General features: G+C 40.4%; 1 protein-coding gene across 2 annotated transcripts in view; it reads left to right on the forward strand.

Annotated features, from left to right (window-relative positions):
• The first annotated feature begins 1,002 nt into the window (after positions 1-1,002).
• Positions 1,003-21,965, forward strand: part of SOBP (sine oculis binding protein homolog) — a 209,049-nt gene continuing 188,086 nt past the window's right edge. For both annotated transcript variants that reach the window (XM_070733306.1, XM_070733307.1), the window contains exon 1: positions 1,003-1,601. In XM_070733306.1, the coding sequence (XP_070589407.1) occupies positions 1,506-1,601 (96 nt within the window). In that variant the 5' untranslated portion in view covers positions 1,003-1,505. The remainder of the gene's footprint in view (positions 1,602-21,965) is intronic.

The raw sequence follows: 21,965 nt of genomic DNA on the forward strand, positions 1-21,965 counted from the left end.
GCTTTTCTTGAGGGCTACTTGCGCGGGTCTGGAGACGACCCTCCCGCCAAAATCAAAACAAAGCAAAGCCCTCCGTCGGCGCAACGTCTTTGCTCGTCGAATACTAGCGCCGTTCTTTTCAGCGGCCCAGCTCCCCTCCAAAATGCCGCCCACCCACGAAAACGTCAAGCTCCGCCTCAGCTGGAGAGGTTTCAACGCGACTGTAGATACGTTCCCCCTTTCCCAGTGCCGAGGGCAGGCAGGCGTGGAGAGCAGCTTCGGCTTGAGCCTCTTTCCCTCCCTCCTTTCTTGAAGGGGGAATTGCGTAGCCCGGCTGGCTAGCGGGCCGTCGTCAAAGCCAGCCGCTCTCGAACGCTCAGCATCCTCCTCCCTCCTCAGGCTGTGGGTTCGAAGGCGCGCTATTTCTTTCTTGCGCGCGCGCTCTCTCATACAAATTCCTGGCCACAATTTCTTAGGTTCTTTCAGCCCCACTGCTGCCACTTCGGCAACCTAAGGCGACCTTCCTTTCAATTATCTCGCTCGCTCTCTCCCTCACCCACCCACACATTTGGAGGCCAGCCGCGCGCGCGCTCCCCCAACCAGCGCGCCTTTTGTAACACAGGGGGCGTTTTAATGAAAGGTCTCCGCGGCCGTTTCGTCCCCGTCGTGGCGCGGGCCGAGGACCGTACGCGGGGACCACCGGTGGCCAACAACAATAACAACAATAACAAAAGATGGGAGCGGGGGGAGGAAGCAAAGGAGCCGAGGAGTTCCTTGTTACGTTTTCCACAAGGGACGACAGTCCCTCCGTGATGGAGGAGTGGGGGAAATCACGGAGGAGTGGGGGAAGGAGAGAAAGAGAGAGATGATGACAATTAAATATAACCCACCCACCCCCCGCTTCTGAGTCTTAACTAGTAGCGGGAGAAGAAGAGGCGGAGGGTTTGATGCTATGGGAAGCCCCGCCCACTGCCTGGCCAGAGGGAGGTCCTGCTTTTCCCTCGCGCGCTCCCCCCCCCTGCTCTTTGGAAGGAAACTGGACTGGCTTCTTTCTTTCTCTTTCGCTCCCTCCCTCCCTCCCGACTCCCCTCCTTCTCCCTCGCCGCCCCCCCTCCCCATGCAACGCACAGAGCCCCGTCTCTCGCGCGCTCGGTCCTGCAGACAGACTGGGAGACAGAAGATGGCTGACTCACCAGGGCAACCCACGGTCCGGCCCGCCCGCACCCCCAACCCTCCTGGAGGAGCCGCTTTCTCCTTTGACACCCGTTGACGCTTGGCGCCCGAGCGCTAAAAGCCGCCCCCGTCTTCCTTCCCTCCCTCCCTCTCTCTCCGCGACCTTAACCCCCCCCTCCAGAAAAGCTTTTCCCAAATAATACCAGCAGCCATTTCATCTCCACCGAAGTAGATACATACACGCACGCACACGCGCGCGCGCGCACCCACACATATACACGCACGCACGCCAAACAAAAATTGAATTAAGGAGGGGGTGGGGGTGGGGAATAAAGAAAAAATAAAAATAAAAAATGGCAGAAATGGAGAAAGAAGGGAGACCTCCGGAAAATAAAAGAAGCAGGAAGCCGGCTCATCCCGTGAAAAGGGAAATCAATGAAGAGATGAAGGTACGTCGCTGCGCTCCCCCCTTTATTGTCACTCTCGTCGGATGCGAAAAAAGGGAAGAGGGGTAACGGCGGAGAGGAGGGAAGCTTGTTGCAGACAGCCCCCCCCCCTTTTCCCGGTACTACGGCTTCCCTCCCCCCCCCCCAATGAGATAAGATGTTATAAAGGACCTCTTGTTTTGTTGTGACTGGGGGGGACCCCTCAGATGGGGTGGACGAAAGGTGTCTGAACTCCTCCTCCTCCTAACTGCACAGTCCATAGGCGACAAAGCCAGATCCCTAAGCAGAGTTGATGGCTAATCACTATTATTTATAATGTTTTCTCCAAAGGAGGGTCGGTTCCCTTTCCAAAGTGCCCATCCTGGCCAGATCCTCTAGATTAGGAGCTGTTAAAAGTTAGAAAAGAAAAGGAAGTCATTGAAGCACCCTCTCCCTCCGCCCCCCTTTCCAGTAGCCCAGCTGCAACTGTGTAATTAAATTGTCAAAAGTGAAATGTTATGGTCTGAACGGCACATCCTTCTTGGGCTTAGACACAGGAGCTCTTGTCTTTTCCTTCTGCCTTTTCCTTCTGTGCCTGTTTTCTGTACTCCACTTCACAGTTAATCAAAGAAGCTGGAGTGTTGAATTGAAAGCTGTCCTAGAAGGGTTTGCATGAATATGTATGTTCTCTGTGTTTACATTCTGTGTAGCATCTATATCTGTTTGGAGGTTGTGTATGGAGAGGTAAAAGCAGCATCCTGGCAGGAAATAGTGCCAGTCCAGCTGTGTTCCAGTGGTAATTCGATAGGCTGGCACTCCAGAGGCTAATATCTGAGAAGTTGCCCAATAAATAAATAAATAAGCAATATTCACCTGGGTGAAGATGAAATCACTGCCTGATAAGTACTGTAATAAAAATGAATGTTAGCATAAATTTTTAATGTTCTCACCTATTTCCCCCTGAACCTCCCCTCTGGGGCTGAAGTGAAGTTGCTTTGCTTCAAATAATAAAACAGTATAGTTTTGAGGTAGGATAAAAATCCATTCACTCAAGTTGCATTTAGTGAAATGGAGCATTCATAATAATCATGTTAAAGGGTTTTATATTGAAATACTCAATATGCATTGTTGGTATATAATGATTTAAAAAACTGCATGTGTGAAATTGAATATACATCATTATGGAATCTTTGCCTCTGTGGTCCAAGGCTAGCAACCTAAAGGGATCAACAAGACCATTTTACTTATTGGGCTTAGCAAATCGATTTGGAAGAGAATGCCCAGTTTCTTCTTTAATTTTTAAACTCAATTAAAAGTCTTCTCTGTTATTTGTATTGTTTCTTTCTGTGGTGTGTTGTAGGCTTGTCCAACAGCAGATGGACATTTGAACAAAGGTGGTGGCGTACATGTAAGAACAAAGTGCTTTGCATATCTATAACATTTATCCAGTTTCAAGGCATATATACATATGCCTCTTGATACATACACTTTCTATCTCAGGAGAAGCTTTGTGTGCACTTGAATTTAACAATAATTGCTTACTCAGACCTTGTTTGCATTTTTATTTTGGTAAGGGTAGAGAGGAAGGGGGGCAGTGGGCATGGAACTCTGCCCCATTATGCACTGTCTGTTTAAGACAGTGCTTCATTCGATCTGCAGTTTTTAAGTTTCATAGGTTCTAGCATTACAAATTAGCTAATTTTAATCAAAACATATGAAATGCTATCCTGGCTGGATATATAAAGGCTGACTATGCTGGATCCTCTGGGTTTGTTTTGTTTACTTTGGCTGCAGGCACACTTGGTGGTTTGGGAGATAGTTGTTCTTCTGCAGTAGAACAGATGTTTGTCTGAAATGGTGAGGAAGAAACAAAAACAACACTGTGTGTGAAAGGAGGAAAATTACACAAGATTTTTTTTTCCTTTTATGAAAGTCTATTAAGCATTAGTTCTAATCTTAATGCAGGTAAACCTCACTTTCCCCTAAGCTTCTGATAATGGAAGAAAAGAAATAAGAGAAATAAATATATCAGAGTTTCATTTATAAGAGAAATTTAACCCAAGGCTGTGGATCTGATATATAGGCTTGGGGACAGCTTTTATAGATTGCACGGTTGAAATGTGAATAACAGCAGAAGCTTTCAGGCAGCCTAGAGTTAGTTGTGTTATTAACTCTTATTCTGTGTTTTATAACTAAAGTTCTGAGCAGGTTTGCATCTTGTTTTCTTTTAGGTACACTGGATATTTGCTTGTCTTTCTTTCAATAATTCTTCATTTACTGAAAGAAAAGTATACAGAAAAAGATTTCCTCCTCTTCGCTTAAGTTAAAAGATACAGTAACTTAACAAATTAGTCATATTGTATGAAATGTATGCAACGTCTTCTGGTGAACACAATGTGTCCTTGTGTAGGTGCACATCTGAACTGTTCAAGCAGCTTGACTGCTTCCCTTCATCTGAACTGCTTTCATGTGGACTTGTGTAAAATAAGCTCTGCTAAGTAATCACGACAGAGCAGAAAGAAAGGAATGTATATAGCAATAGACAGCCTAAGCTGTAAAAACTGAAACCTGAATCCTAGCAGCAGATCGGATATCAAGGCTGTAAGGTAGAGGGAGATGAAGAAATGAAGAGGAGGGAGAGTGGAGAGGGCTGAAGGAATGGAAAAGTCAGCTTGGAAAGTGAAGGACTAGTAGGAGGGCCCCCTCGGGAAATTTGGCTCAGGGATTAGGGAATTCTATCACGGTATACAGTGACCTACTCAAATTTCAACCCATGTTGGATTGAATTGCTTCCATTTGCTAGGAGTAAGAAAAAAAAGACCAGCGTGTATGTGATTCCCTCTCTCCACCCTCCTTCCAGTAATAAAAAGCCACTGGGTACAAGTGTCTATTTTAAGTACAGCAAATACAAGGCACTATGAATGAGTAATAAAATTACCTCATCACACAGATTTTCTTGAAGATTTGCTCTTTGACAGAGCCACATATTTGCTTAATAATGATGGAAAGAAACTCGAGCACTCTCTGTCACATCAGTAATACCAATTGCTGCTCTGTTTTAATAAGGTTGAAAACTGATGTTGTTTGCTGTTTCATAATGGTAGATATTAGGTTACATTTTTGTTATCTCTGGCCTGATGCACATGACAGTTGTGAGAAACTTCAGTTTGATACCAAGCTACATGATTGTTTGGTTTCTCTTCAGTGTAAATTTCACTAAAAGATTCTGACATAATGTTTTGTTTCACTGTGACCATCAGTATAATTCAAATTCTTTCCTTTTATTTGCCTCCTGTATTCTTAAATTTTATTACTATTCTGATATTGTGTTGTATGGTAAATTACAAATGGAGAAAAAGTATAAATCCACCCTCTACCAAACCTGCATCCTCCAAATTTTCATTTAGCAACTCTCAGAATTTCCAGCCAAAGACTGGACGTTTTAGGAATAGTGATTGCACTATGGAGAGGGGCGGCATACAAATCTAATAAATAAATAAATAATACACCAGATTACAGTATAGGATTGCTAAGAATGTACTGTAATGAACTAAATATCAAGCAAAACAATTTGCTTAGCACTGTGAATATGTAGATTTTTTAAAACCATAGAGAAGTATAGTACATTCCATTCATAAATCTTCACCTACTTCAGATAAGTACTATGAACTTTTAAAATGGTTGTTTTATACTAAATGGATTATATTGATGTGTAAATGTAATAGTATAATGTCATAAATGACAAGAAAATAAGAGTCATGATTCAAAAACCTTATAATTTAAAGTTTACTTGAATGATCTGATTACATGTTGAAGCTAGTACTGAAAATTTTGAACATCTGTATCTGTTGTTTTTAAAAAACCAATTTTGAGATGAATGATAGATCTGTCATATGACATTCAGAGCTGATCTTATGCAGACAAATTGATTACTTTTCAGATTATAAGTAAGTAATTTAACTTAAATAGATGTCATTCTAGATTATTTTATCTGTTATTAATTGGCGAATTCATTGAAATATTCTTCAAACAACTGAAAAGCTTAAAATTGACTGCTCACTGAAAAAGACAAAAGAAATAGGTGGAATCCAAATTTAATCATGCTTCAAGTAGATTCTGTTAAACTGATGGATAGCTTAGTCATTCCTTTCACTATACACTATACAAGACATTTGGAGATTTAAAAGTTACTTTGGGAAATAATAACATAGAAAAGAAACATATAAGTTTCTTCAGGTCCTCTGATAAACTACTATGAGACATCATACAAGAAACTATAAATCTTGGCAAGGAATATCCACAATAGTTTGAGAATCCTTATCTAGAAAATATAAGAATCTACAAGACAGTTAAAATAATGTTGGAAATTGATCTATAGGCTAATGTGTATTTATTTGTCATACTGGCATCCATTTGTAATATCCAAAAAGATTTAATGGAAATAATATCACATGACAGACATACATTTTCCATTTATCATATGGCTCCAGATTCATCTTCCATGTTTCAATCAATATATCAAGAAAAAAATAGGGAAAAAGAAAAGTTGCTTCCACTTAATTAAAAAAAAATTAGTAGATTCTGTTTTTAAAAATAAGAGACTCAATTTCTCTTGCATTTCCACCCACATTTGTCTGGTATCATTCCCCCATTTTCTGACAGAAAAAAGCTGTATATAAAAATGCGGTGAAAGTTTACATTTCAGAAATAGAACCAATTATTTTTTATGCAAGAGTTGTGTTATCTGGGTGATGATTTTAAATGAATTTTAAATAGAGCATGTATGAAAATAGAAATAATTTTCATTGCTTTTTAAAGACTTTAATCTCGTCAGATTTTTTCCCACTATCACATATGAGAAAAATGTACATAAATAGTCCTTTACTTCCCAAAACAGCATTTTATGTACTAAAATTCATTAAAATATACAATTAAATCATGCAAATTAAAGTTATTGTAAAATGTGGTTTGGGCTGCATACGTGGAAATGAGCATGGAAATAAGGAAAAGCATTTAACACTATACTTTTATTTATTTGCTGATACAAACTGAACAAAAGGTGTTTTTATATCAGTTCCTTTGGTAAAAAAATAATTTAACTGTGTAGCAGTTGATAGCATCCAAGCAATCATTTGCTTTGTCAGTCCAGGTGTTCTAGAGAATCTGGCTTTTAATTATTTCTTGGCTTTAACTATTTGATTGTATATAAATTTTGGCATCAGAGTCTTGAAAAGAGACATGTGGTGTCATAGCATTAACAAATATAACACATCTATTTTCTTGCATTTTTCATTTTTATTTTCAATCACTTGAAATCACTTCAGTCACTTAAGCTCCCTTCCTCTGCAGTCTGGGCACAAAAAATCTTGACTATTAACTCTTGATTATCTACTGTTCTGAAATGCAGTGTTGACCTCCATCTTTTCCCCTCATTCCTTGGTCTTCTTTCTATGCTTCCCACGGTTTGCTTTCTCCTGCTTCTCCTCAGGTTTTTTTGGGTCAATTAAATGTATTTTCCAACTGTTTTATTCCACTGGCATGGTGGTGTCCGAGTCTTTGGAGAGGAACGCCATACAAATCTTAATAATAATAATAATAATAATAATAATAATAATAATAATAATAATAAATAAATAATAATAAAGTGGCTACTGTAACGCTCTCTACATGGGGCTACCTTTGAAAAGTGTTCGGAAACTTCAGATCATGCAGAATGCAGCTGCGCAAGCAGTCATGGGCTTCCCCAGGTATGCCCATGTTACACCAACACTCCGCAGTCTGCATTGGTTGCCAATCAATTTCCGGTCACAATTCAAAGTGTTGGTTATGACCTATAAAGCCCTTCATGGCATCGGACCAGAATATCTCCGAGACCGCCTTCTGCTGCACGAATCCCAGCGACCGATTAGGTCCCACAGAGTGGGCCTTCTCCGGGTCCCGTCAACTAAACAATGTCGGTTGGTGGGCCCCAGGGGAAGAGCCTTCTCTGTGGTGGCCCCGACTCTCTGGAACCAGCTTCCCCCAGAGATTAGAACTGCCCCTACCCTCCTTGCCTTTCGCAAACTCCTTAAAACCCACCTTTGTCGTCAGGCATGGGGGAACTGAGATATCTCCCCCGGGCCTATATAATTTATGTATGGTATGTTTGTAGGTATGTCTGCTTAAAAATGGTTTTTTTTAACTGTTTTAAATTTTAAATTGTAAATTATTAGATTTGTCAGGAACTGTTTTTATTGTGTTGTGAGCCGCCCCGAGTCTACGGAGAGGGGCGGCATACAAATCTAATAAATAAAATAAAATAAATAAATAAATGTTCTCATTGTTCATCTGAAACCAACCCTGTTATTCAGAAATCAGTTTCATTTTGTATTACTCCCAAGTAAATATTATTTATATTTTCCTGTCTTTTGCATGTTAGAGGAAAGACATGTGTTGTTCTGTTTACCTGCTTTATCCTCTTTCTCTTAATCTAGATTTTTATGGGACTTTTATACCATTAGAAACGTTATTGGGCTGTAACCAGTGGTGGATTCCACTTACATTCCCTACTGGTCCACATCATGTCAGAAGTGTGCTCTCACACCCGCCTATGTCACGTTGGGGAAATGACCCTCTGTGCATGCTCAAAAGCCTTTGCACATATGCAGAGGATTCTTTGCCGGCTGATTTCAAGAAGTGGCGACCGGAGAACCAGTTTAGAGGCATGGCCAGCTGGCCTTGCTGCTGGTTTGGTGAGCGGGGGGCGGGTGTGTGTGCAAATTTCTGTCACTAGTTCGGGCGAACTGCTCTGAACCGGCAGCAACCCAGCACTTGGTGTAACAATGCACCTCAATGCACCACAATGCATACCTTTTTCCATATATTGAAAGACAAATAGAAGAAGAAATATAGCAAGGTCCAGATCTCTGTATTAGAATTGCTGGTTTTGTGTTTGATATTATGGCAAAAAAGAAGAAGAAGGGAAATTCAATGCAGTGGCTCTCATGTACTCATAATAATTTCAGAATGGAAAGGCCCCTTTTCCCTCTTTCATTCCATTTTACCCTTGCATATATTAATGAGACCGCCTATAGCCAGCTCCTTAGTCTCTTCCCATATCTCCCTTCTGCAGAACTACTTTCTATAAGTCTAAGAGTTTTCTCTTCTCTAGGATTGGCTTTTTACCAGTAGCCAGGAGACATTTCCAAACCAGTCATTTATAGCATTTTACAGATTCATCCAGTCATTGCTGTGATACTGTAAAACCAGACTTTATTGTTCATATAATATCATAGCAACTGTTGAGTGGTGCGGTAGGAAGCCATAAAATCACTAGTGTGGATATGGCAAATGAGGCATCTCCTTTCAGCAGGATTCTGTTAGCTGTATCCAGTTAGTTCTCTAGACATTCTCCAGTGTTGTAGGACAGAATTTCCTGCTATGATTGCTAATTAGCACTCTCTAGGCTACATAATGGTGAACAATTTTAGTGTTTTATTGAGATGAAAAAAAATTGCCATTATCTTTCCTTAATTTTAGGCATAAAAGTGTTTTGGCCTGAATGAACAACACCATTTGTCAAGTTCCTTTCCACTTTAATTCAGAGTTAGTTATTCCATTGAAAGTTACTAGTTTTATTATCCTATTATTACTTCATTATGAAGTAAACGGGAGTGTTATCATATACAGTATATCTATATATATATATATATCACATGTTTTTTGCTGAAATTTAAAATAGGATGGCACCTTTTCGGCCTTGTTCTGGCCTCATCGGCTAGCCACACCCTTACAGGGATTTGATCCGGCAGCTTCTGCCTTGTAAGGCAGAGAATTAACCGCTAGACCACCAGACCTGATCCCTTCAGTTCTATACCAGGGAGGGACTATATGTTTTTTATGTCAGATCACCCTGGTATATTGAAGGAATGTTACAGCTCCTTTTTGCCTCTAGGAGAGGCAATATATATATACTGTATATATATATATACGTTCTGCACAATATTAATACAAAAATAAATACTGAATGCTAGTTGTAGCTGCAGTAGTAAATAACATTTCCTTCGAGTTGAGTTTATCTCCTGGTGACTTCAAAGGCAAATCCATGTGGTTTCTTTGGCAAGAATACAGAAATAGTTTCACTGGCTTGTCCTGATGATTTCTCATCCAACAAATACTACAGTAATTAGGTCCAATCACACTTAATGCTTTAGTATTAGCCAAAATTAGGTGGTAAGGTGCTGCCATATAACTTGATGAGCAGCAACAATGGTTAATATTAATATTAGCTTGATCCCATACAGTAAAATGCACAAGAGTTTAGAAATCTAAGGAATGTTAAACAATAGTAGTGTTTTTATAACACATTAACCTAATTATATCTACATGACACACACATGCTGAACACATATGATGGGTTCAGGAAGGTTGGAGGAAGGTTGATTAGTTTGTAGTTCAGTAGCTCATTCACAGGTATCCAGAAGATGCCATAATGATATCTCATATGTCATGAAATTATCGCATCACAAATTATGTAGCTTTTGAAAAATTAAATACATCATGTGATCAGGGTAATATATACAGTATATACAGACATATGTTTTTGAAAAGACATTTAATATATTACAGTAGTTGTCACTTGTCAAACTCAATTTGGTACCAAGTGAAATATCATGTGACCACACTGGCTTACAATGTCAGTTCTGGTTGCAGTTGTTAAGTGAATAACTGATAGGTGTTGAACATGATGTTAAATGATGAAGACTTGCAATCTCCTGCAGGCTTCCCCATTGACTTTGCATGTTGGAAGCTGACTGTGAAGGTCGCAAAGTAGGACCATGTGACTGTGGCCTGCTGTGACTATGGTACATGGGGAAAAACGAGGAGAAAGTGTATGTTCATCACCTTGAGCTATTTATAAAAATAATAAAGATAGGATATATCTATACACGCGGTTGCAGGGACACTGATAATTGCTACCCAGGTGTGGTCATAAATTTCCGTTTTCAGCACCATTATAACCTTGCATGATCACTGAATGAGCAGTCGGTAAGCAAAGACTATCTGTAGAAAGAGTATCAGAAAAAGGTAACATATTTATTATAATTTATTAGTTTATTATAAGGTATTAATAAAAATAATAACTTTCTAATTATAATATTTTTTAGGAATCCTCATTAGAAGCCTGTTATCTCAATGTACATGAGAAAAAAGACTGAACATATTATAATAACAGCAATAATTAATAATAAATTTAAAGATGATAACAGACCCTAACATACAAATAGAACCGTTTTTCCTCCTTAGGAGTATTTTCTTTGTTTTAATGTGAACCTTGATAAAGTTCGAATATTGGAACTTTGAATGTTCAACTAAATGATAAATTATGAAAAAAGGTCCATCATTTTTAAATCTCTTGAGTGCTTCTGAAAAAAAATAGACAATATTGCTTTAAGAATTGCATGAATATTAATGAGGCTTTTTTTTAAAGCTTTGGTACCTTCTTTTAGCCTCCTGCAGAAGCTGAAAAAGAGGACTCTTCTACTGAAGAGTAGAAATGTCCCACATGTATATCGATAATGGGGTCTAAATTATTTTTTAAAATAGCAGGACTTTAATAAAGAAGTAGAAGTTTTCTTTAGGAGAGAAGTGTTTTCAATAGGAAAGTGAACACAAGAACAAGGGGGCACAATCTGAGGTTGGTTGGGGGAAAGATTAGAAGTAACGTAAGAAAATATTATTTTACTGAAAGAGTAGTAGATGCATGGAACAAACTTCCAGCAGACGTGATCGGCAAATCCATACCCTGTTTCCCCGATAGTAAGACACCCCCGATTGTAAGACGTATCAGGGGTTTCAGGGGGGTCGGCTAATATAAGCCGTACCCCGAAAGTAAGACATATGTCTTACTTTCGGGGAAACATGGGGGGTATTGCCGGGGGGGAGCCCGATGACGTCGCTTCCAAGCTCCCCATGCGCCCCTCGCCTTCGCCTCGCCGCCACCGCCTCTTCCCCGACTTGGCAAAGCGAAGGACGGCGCTGGTCCGAAGCGAGCCGAGCGGGTGGCGGCTTGCAGTGAAGGCGCTCGTCCCAGCAACCGAGTCCTGCCGAGGCTCGGCTGCAAGCGGCCAGCGAGGCCGACCAGCTCCGAGACGAGCGGCCGGAGCTGCGCCCTCCTTCGCCCACCTCCTTTCCGGCAGGCAGGTGGGGCTGCCCAACTGCACAGAGCGGCTCCTCCCCTCCAGACACACGCTTCCCCGACACGCGTCTGTGGTTCCACACGTGCACGCCGCTTGGAGCCCTGAGGTTGAACTTGGAAAAGGGCTCACGAGGCTCCTGTCCCGCGGCTGCCCTTCTGGACTCTGGGGAGATGCCTTCGGGAACGCGACCCTTTCAATTTTTTTCCAATGTAAGACATACCCCGAAAGTAAGACGTAGTGGGGCTTTTGGGGGTAAACACGGTAGTAACTGAATTTAAACATGCCTGGGATAAACATATATCCATCCTAAGATAAAATACAAAAAATAGTATAAGGGCAGACTAGATGGACCATGAGGTCTTTTTCTGCCGTCAATCTTCTATGTTTCTATGAAAAAGAACACATAGTAAAGTGTATTTAATGAATGGTGACAGGTTTGTAATAGGGAATCTGTCTTAAAGAAAAATGGAATGTGAATGTGAATACTGTACAGACATTCCACTGAGTGGTAAGAAACATTTTTAGTCATAAAGCTAAATTAGGAGGATGTTGAAGATGCTGTCCATGGTGGCTGAGAAATGAGAGTGAAAATATGTATAGTAACATATCAAACATGACTCTTCATAAGACTACTTCGGATACTGATCACAGTATTTAGAACCAAGTATGTAATTCTTTGTGTCCAGTGTGAATTTAAGTTTACATACCCTTCCCAAATTCTCTTGGAGGGCTTTGAGAAGAACATCAAAAATTTTGCTTCTTTTTTATTTTAAGCACAGTTAAAATATAAATTATCCTATGATAGTTTCAAACACAATGGAGTCAAGAAGAGTTCATAAAAGATTGTCGCTTGCCATTTGTCTTGTCTCTTGTTCAGCTAGCCATAATTGTGACATTAGCTCTACTTATTTCTATAAGCATTGAAAGATTTATCATGGCAAATGGTTCTTTAGGGAACTAAATGGCAAATTTGTTCTAATTTCTAATACTTAAATCCTCTTTTGATTGCAAAGTACATCATTATTTTGCTTTTCAATCCATTGACTTACGATTAAGGGATGAATGAGTTGGAGGGGGGACTTTATAGATAATCTAGCACAATTTTATGTTTAGTATAGGAATCTGTTAAGATCATTTCTGACAAATAATCATCATAATATATTGGAATACTATTCATTTAATCAATGTTTATGGCTGCTCAATTCACAATTGAGAATCTAAGACCTGTTTAAAACAGCACAGAATTAAATCAAATGATCAGTTTGAAAAAAAAATTGAGACCAACCCACAGTAATTTAAAACCATTGTTAAAGACAGAATCATCTATCTCCCTGGCCCAGTCCTGCAGAAAAGCCAGATTTTCAAGCCAAAATTATTTCAATCCCATAATCTTTATACATAATAGTCAGAACTTTGAATTGCATACAGAAGACTATCTCAGAAAGTAATAGTGTTACACATATGTACTGTGGCAAAACTATACATGCCACTACATTGTGGCTCCTAATGGCCTTTAAGGGTAGATTCAGAAAGAATGTGTTGCTCATAGAGCTTTGCATTTATGGCATAGAACTATTATATTTACCTGTTATGGAAAATATAAACTCAATGTTCAGGATGTCAGCCTAAATATAGATGATACTTGACAATTGGTAGAATGCAATGCAAGCTTCTCAAAATTCCTTGTAGGTTATTTCACTCGAAGACCAATTATTTCAGCCTCTTATCATGTAAATCCATGGACTCATTTGTGTAGTTTGCTGGACGCATCTACTTAGTTTGTCAAAAAGAGACACTTTATTTGCTTTTCCTTAAATGGATGTCTGGACAACATCCATCGCATTGCCAGGCTTCCCAAGAGGTAGACTGTAACCTTATTCAAGAGGTTGTGGAAGGAGACTAATGGTTTGCTTACTATTATGGCAGAAGACTTCCCATTTGGACATTCTAGTGGTGAAAAGAAGAAGGCCTCTGGAAGTGAGCAGTTTTCTGGGCTTCAAATGGACTCAGAGGTCAGCTGTGTGTATTGCCCTCTCCTCCAGCTTATTGACCTCCATATCCATGTACTGTATACTAAAACTTTCAGGGAGACTGAGTATTTGCAGACACCCCACATCCTGGACAGAAACTGTTTAAACTCCTACCGTTAAAACAATGCTACAGAGCACTGCACACCAGAACAACTAGACCCAAGAACAGTTTTTCCCTGAACGCCATCACTCTGCTAAACAAATAATTCCCTTAACATCGTCAAACTATTTACTAAGTCTGTACTATTAGTAACCTTCTCATCGTTCCCATCACCCATCTCGTCCCACTTATGACTGCATGACTGTAACTTTGTTGCTTGTATCCCTATAATTTATATTGACTGGTTTCTAATATGATTGGATTGCTTATTTGTCCCTGTACCTCATGATCCTTGACAAATACAGTATATCTTTTCTTTTCTGAGAGCATATGGATCAAGACAAATTCCTTGTGTGTCCAATCACACTTGGTCAATAAAAAATCTATTCTGTTCTGTTCTATTCTACTGAATACTTCCCAGCACAAATATTTTATTCTTCCTTTTCTGGGTTTCATAGATGGGAATATTGACCTCATATAAGACCAAATATAGGTCTACTGGAAGGTTAATTTCACACAAAAACATCCTGACCACAACAAAAAACAGAAACAATGGAAATTAACATAATATCTAAGCCCACATCAATTTGGCTTGACTTCCATGAGTTTAAATTGGATGGAGCTTTGAACTTGCATATAAAAAACCCAAGTCATATGTTTTAAAATATAAACATATTTAGGGGAGGATTTTAAAATGATTACATTGTACTACCCGCAGCCAAAATAACTCCTTAATTTGATCATCTGTTTAAAAATATATGGTGTAATATTCAGCCCATGGAAGAAGAGTTTTAATTTAGGCAAGATAACCTCTAGACCAGTGTTTCCCAACCTTTTTTGAGCCGCGGCACATTATTCACATTTTCAAAGTCCTGGGGAACATTGAGTGGCGGAGGGGGCTAAAAAATGTTTGGACAAAAAAATTCTCTCACTTCTTCTCTTTCACTCTATTTCTCTGTCCCTCCCTCTTTCTCTCTCTTCCTTTCTCTTTCTTTCTCTCTCCCCATCCCTCTTTCTTTCTCTCTTCCTTCCTCTCTTTTTTGCTCTTTCTTTCTCCCTCCTTCCCTCCCTCTATGTCTTTCTCCCTCCTTCCCCCCTCTCTTGCTCTCTCTCTTGCTTTCTCTCTCTCTTTCTCTCTCTCTCTCTCTTTCTCTGTTTCTTGCTTTCTCTTTCTCTCTCTCTCTTTCTTTCTCTCTCTCTGTCTTTCTCTCTCTCGCTATCTCTCTCTTTCTCTTTCTTTCTTTCTCTCTGTCTCTCTTGCTATCTCTCTCTTTCAAAGGAGATTTGTTGCTGCCCCCGCCAGGGAAGCTCCAGCTGGGCGGGTCGCTGCTGGTGCCGGTGCCTCCGACCTGGAGCTCCCACTCGCAACCGCCACCCCCTGCTACTGTCCGATGTCGCTGCTGCCGGCGCTCTCCCGCTGGGCCCCAAAGCTCATCTGCCACGAAGAAGGAAGGCGCGAAGAATGAAGCTCCGCTTCCGGTCTCGGAAGTTGAGCTTCGCGGCACACCTGACCATGTCTCACGGCACACTGGTTGAAAAACACTGCTCTAGATTCTGCATACCTGGAGTTGCTTTTTTCCAGTGCTGTCTTGGAAAAAGGGAACCAAAGGCTGCACTGAAAATGACCCAAATTACATTCTGTGAAGGCAGTAATACTGTTGGGAGCCATTGTTGTGGCACGCATGCACATGCTCACACCCACACCCACAAATGTAGGCTTAGGGGCAGTGGCTTACTTTCCTGCCATCTGGACAATAGGAGAACTATGGCTGTGTGGAAGAAACTTATCAGTGCCAGTTAATGAAATCCATGAGCAAGAAAACCCTTCTCCCAGGGGACTAAATAGCAGGGCAGGTTATGCTGGAGACTTGGAAAAATAAAAAAGGAATCAGTGGATTCTCTGCCAGGTTATAGGATGAAACTCTCCAGGATCCAAGAAGACTTTTAACCCATAGAGTTTTATTTCTAGGTGCAGGGAATAAGAGTGCTGCTAGAGTTTGATCTGAATGTGCTTATACAATATGAGGGAATGAAGTTGCAGGCTTAATGGAAGAGATGCTGCCTAGGGACCAATAAGACAAGAGAGGCAGGAACCCACAAGTGCTTAACGGTGAGAGAAATTTAGGAAAAACTCACCAGTTCAGGCCTGTTTGCCTGAATCCATAGTAACAAATGCTTCCAGTTCATAGAACTGGTAGTAAAAATGCTTTTAAAACATGAAAAAATGTTCCAACGATCGGCACAGCTGATTGTCACAGCCGATGAACCATCCCCCCCCCCACTTTTTAAACCATTTTTTACTACCTATTCGACCAAAATGGCGACTCTGTGAGATTGCTGTTTGTTGTGGGGACCATTTTGTGTGAAGTCCAGCTGCTTCTGCATTGTGTGTGAGTCAGTTTTGTATGAGTCAGTTGTACAGTTTTTGTGTTATTTTTGTGTAAAGGGTGATAGTTGCTTTTTAAACTCTCTGTGACCTCTGCTTGTTGCAGGGGCCATTTTGTGTGAAGTCCTGCTGCTTCAGTTCAAGTCCAACTGTGAGACAGTTGTGTAGCTTTTGTGTTATTTTTGTGGAAAGTGTGATAGTTGGTTTTTAACACCACACCCCACCTGGTCACATGATTATGAAGCCAAGCCATGCCCCCCAGTCACATGACCAACAAGCCATGCCCACCTGGTCACATGACCAACAAGCCATGCCCACAAAACTGGTTGGGAAAATTTTAGATTTCACCACTGCAATAGGAAATTTATAATTTCAGACTTAGAAGATTTATTTGGCCACACACATCTCAAAAACAGGATCCTGGCAGTGTATAATAGTGATAAGGTGCTGCTTCTATAGCCTTATGGCAAACTAGAATTACTGTAGCTCATTTGGTCCATTTTTCCTTCTGGTTTACCTGAGAGGATTGACATACAATTTCCTTCAAAACTATTTTGTCTGAGGTCCAATTTCCATTTTGGATGAGATTACACATTATTTCTTTATTCATTCTTTCTGAAACAATTGTATTTTCTTTCTTTCAATTTCATTCCTTCAAACTTTCATTGAGGCAAAGAAAAGAAGGTGAAGGCAACAGATACTAGCTGAAAACTTTTAACTGCGACATCAGCCATGACTTCCTGACTGAACAGAACAAAGTCTTAAAATTGTAGGAGGAACTTACAATAGAATCTAATAAGAATGTTAGCTAAGATTTTCCACTGGACAAGTCACACATTAAAGAATAATCATGCTACCTATTGAAGAAGTACCTATAAATCGTTGTTGCTTTGATGAGAGATCTATCTATATCTATCTCAAAAAGTGATAATGAAAGATTACAAAGAATTTGTATTTATTTTACACATCTGTTTTTTTATAGCTTTATGTAAATTTAATCCTTCAATAACTATAGCCTTGGTCATGCAGTATTCCTAAACACATGTTTTACATTTAAAAAACTAAATACTGCCAATAAATTCAATGAGACTACTCATGAGCTAATATTTGGCAAATATTTAAGATCTTTGCAGCAATAAAGCTGAAGTTAGCAGTAGAATAATATTTTCATCACATTGTATAGTGGAAATAAAATGAACTGTAATGATAAATAGGCAGACATGGTTTAAGACTAATTTTATTTAATATAGTCCATTCTATATAGCTTCAGACAGAGTATTTTTCAAATACTATAATTAATTTAAGGTTGTAATTGATAGTTGCCCTTACCTCATATAATAATAATAATAATAGTAATAATAATACTAATAATAATAATAAAGAGGAGAAGAACATTAACAACAACAATTTCTCATTATTAAACAAGGAGGCAGTTTAAAGAAAATAATGTTGATAATATTATTATTATTTATTAGATTTGTATGCCGCCCCTCTCTGGAGACTCGGGGCGCTCACAACAATAGGAAAAACAATATTATGGCGGAACAAATCTAATATTAAAAAGAAGTATATAAAAACACTATCATATTTTTTAAAAAATCAAACAACACATATATACCAAACATAAATATAAAAAGCCTGGGGGAAGGTGTTTCAACTCCCTCATGCCTGGTGGTAAAGGTGGGTCTTGAGTAATTTACGAAAGACAAGAAGGGTGGGGGCAGTTCTAATCTCTGGGGGGAGTTGGTTCCAGAGGGCCGGGGCATTGTTTAGTTGACGGGACCCGGAGAAGGCCAACTCTGAAAGAAATGTAACACACAATTTTTGGACATGGGTGGACTTTCTGTGATACTGACATAATTGTTTTCAATTATTATTTTAATACCAAACTTAGTTGCTAGAAGGATCAAAGCCTTCTATATACAGGACACAAAATAAAAACATGCTGTTGCATTTTCCATCTAAGTAACGTTTTAGGAAAGCTTAGCAATTCCAGTTTGTCCACAATCTGAAATGAAAGATACAAGACAGCATCTGTAGCAGTGGTGAAATACTCCTGGTTATTACTGGTTCCTGTGTACTGGTAGCGGCTGCCACCGGTGGTTTGCCAAGCAAGTAGCGACAACTGGCTGGCCATGTCCCCGAACCAGTCCACCAGTCACCGCTTGCTCGCTCTACCCCACTAGTCTGCTCTGCAGCTTGCATGCCTAAAGCACTGCAGCCCTGATCTGCTTGCCAGGTAAACCTGCAAAGTCATAGCCTACCTGGTTGCCTGGCTCCCCCCTCATCCCACCCTGCATTCCCCATGGCCCGCAGCCCTGATATACTTTCCTGTCTCCCACATGTCCTTCCTTGTGGCCAGATTGTGAAGGCAGGTAAGTGGAAGGCAGAAAAGCATGTCAGGTGGCAGGGAAGGGAGGTAGGAGGCTACTCCCTTCCCCGCCACCCCGACATGCTTTCCTGCCTTCCATATGGCTTTCCCGGTGTCTCGGTGGCCAGCTTGCAAAGGAGGGAAAGAGGAAAACCACATGGAAGGCAGGCAAACATGTTGGAGTGGTGGGGAAGGCAGGTAGCAGTCAACTCCCTTCCCTGCAGCCCTGACATGCTTTCCTGCCTTCCACACGGCCTTCCCAGCGGTTCCTCCAAACCTGCTTGCCTTCCATGGTCAACATCCAGCCTGGCCTGGCCAGTGAGTGAGTGGGGGACCCTTGGTGGAGACACAGCTGCGAAATGAAAGTGAACGGCACCGCCATGGTGGTGCTCCTGTAGGGTAGGTACCAGGCAGATGTCCCAGAGCTGCTGCACATGCACAGCGCCTGCCCTCCCAGAACACCACCATGGTGGTGCCATTCGCTTTTGGTTCTCCATTGGGAGAAGAAAACAGCGAATTACTGTGCTCTTGGAGGCCATGCGGTTGGCTAAAGTGAGGTTCTTTCGGTGTCCTGGCCAGTAATACTATCAGGGCGACCCTGAAAAAAGGCGATATGCACAATGTGTGAGGTGGACACTGCATTGCTGAGCCACTGCGGCCCAGGGAAAGAGGCTTTTCAGCACGATCTCTGGCAGTGACAGGACTCCAGTTGCGATGTAACCCAAAGGAGGCACATTGCACGAAGGTCTATCTCCAGAAGCACTGGCCTTTGGCCATGGGCAAATGGTTCCTCTTGGAAAGGGGGGGGGGGGAAGAGAGAGAGAGAGATAAGAAAAAAGAGAAAGAAAGAGAAAGAAAAAAGAGGAAGGAAGAGAGACAAGAAGAGAATGGAAGAGAATGGAAGGGAAGGAAGGAAGGAAGAGCCCCAATTGAGCCCCAAATTTTGGTTGCTAACAAGAGCATTGTTAAGTGAGTTTCATCATATTTTATAAGTTGGCCACCTCCATCCGGTCACCTGACCACCAAGCCATGCCCACCTGACCTCTAAGGCACACCCACAAAATAAGCCACTCCCATAGAACTGGTAGGAGAAATTTTTAGATTTCACCACTGATCTGCAGGTACCATAGCATCAGCCATCAAATGAAATACACCACGTCAACTCAAAAGTTATAATACTTTAAAGTATGATCCAAATCTCTTGTATGGTTATTGAAATCTCATAACTTCTGATGATCTTGAGAGGTTTTGTGCATGTAACGATGCTGGAAAAAATTGCTGATCATTTTGGACTACAGTAGTCCCTCGCTATACCGCGCTTCACCTACTGCGGCTTCACTTCATCGCGGGTTTTCAAGAAATATTAATGAGAAAAATCATTAGCGGATCTTCGCTGGTTCGTGGGTTTCTGAGGAAGTCGATTGGCAGATTTAAACAGCCGGCCAAACTCGATCGGCAAGTTTTTAAAAAAATATATATCTAAAATTGTAAATACTGTATTTAAATACTGTATCTAAAATAAATACTGTGTGGGAAGGGTTTATAAACATTTAAAACAATGAAAACTTACCAAACAATTACAATATAAATACTTAAATAAGTACTATCAGTCGATAAATTCCCCATCGCGGATTTCACCTATCGCAGCCGGGTCTGGAACGTAACACTAGCGATAGGTGAGGGACTACTGTAGTTGGCTTTGATAAACTCTCTTCCTGTAAATTGACTATGACAGGGCTGTCAAACTCCTGGCCCACGGGCCAGATCTGTCATGTACTGGCCACACCTACGCGCCGGTTTAGCAAAAGTGGAAAAAGTCAAATGATGCCGCCGTGATGATGTGAGTTTGACACCCCTGGTCTATGAAGTGGAAAATAAGGATATAGAAAATGATGGCACAATGCATTTACAAACAAAACTAGCTGATATTTTAATAATTAAAGGATGCACACAAATAATGAACCAGAAGAGTAACTTGGAAAGCTGCCTTATCTTGAATTTACAAAAGGAATGTGATAATTAAGTTGTTTCTGAGAGGAGACAAAGAGAAATTGATAAGAAATCATCTTGTGGCACATTATTTGATGGGATTAAATATCAAGAAAAGTAAACAGAAGGGATTCAAAATGAACTTATTTGATTACGGTTAATATATATGTTGTGGTTTATGATAGCTATTAATGGAATTTATTTTTGGCCAGGGCTGAACAATGAGGCTTCAAATATGTTTATAAATGTGGACAGATTTCTTTTGTTTGATTTCTTAGGGGGGAAAATGATAAATTGGAATACAAAATGGTTTTAGAATAGAATAGAATTTTTATTGGCCAAGTGTGATTGGACACACAAGGAATTTGTCTTGGTGCATATGCTCTCAACGTACATAAAATAAAATATAGATTTGTCAAGAATCATGTGGTACAACACTTAATGATTGTCATAGGGGTCAAATAAGCAATGAAGAAGCAATATTAATAAAAAATCTTAGAGTATACGCAACAAGTTACAGTCATACAGTCAACATGGGAGGAAATGGGTGATAGGAATTATGAGAAAAACTAGTAGAATAGAAGTGCAGATTTAGTAGAAAGTCTGACAGTGTTGAGGGAATTATTTGTTTAGTAGAGTGATGGCGTTCGGGAAAAAACTGTTCTTGTGTCTAGTTGTCTTGGTGTGCAGTGCTCTGTAGCGACGTTTTGAGGGTAGGAATTGAAACAATTTGTGTCCAGGATGTGAGGGGTCAGTAAATATTTTACCCGCCCTCTTTTTGACTCGTGCAGTATACAGGTCCTCAATGGAAGGCAGATTGGCAGCAATTGTTTTTTCTGCAATTCTGATTATCCTCTGAAGTCTGTGTCGGTCCTGTTGGGTTGCAGCACCAAACCAGACAGTTATAGAGGTGCAGATGACAGACTCAATGATTCCTCTGTAGAACTGAATCAGCAGCTCCTTGGGCAGTTTGAGCTTCCTGAGCTGGCGCAGAAAGAACATTCTTTGTTGTGCTTTTTTGATGATGTTTTTGATGTTAGGTGACCATTTTAGGTCTTGAGATATGATAGAACCTAGAAATTTGAAGGTCTCTACTGTTGATACTGTGTTGTCTAGTATTGTGAGAGGTGGAAGGGTGGAAGGGTTTCTCTTAAAGTCTACCACCATTTCTACGGTTTTGAGTGTGTTCAGTTCTAGATTGTTCTGGTCACATCACAAGGATAGTTGTTCAACTTCCCGTCTGTATGCGGATTCATCATTGTCTTGAATGAGTCCGATCACTGTTGTATCATCTGCAAACTTCAGTAGTTTAACAGATGGATCGTAGGAGATGC

The sequence above is a fragment of the Erythrolamprus reginae genome, chromosome 1 (assembly GCF_031021105.1).
Source record: "Erythrolamprus reginae isolate rEryReg1 chromosome 1, rEryReg1.hap1, whole genome shotgun sequence".
NCBI lineage: Eukaryota > Metazoa > Chordata > Lepidosauria > Squamata > Dipsadidae > Erythrolamprus > Erythrolamprus reginae.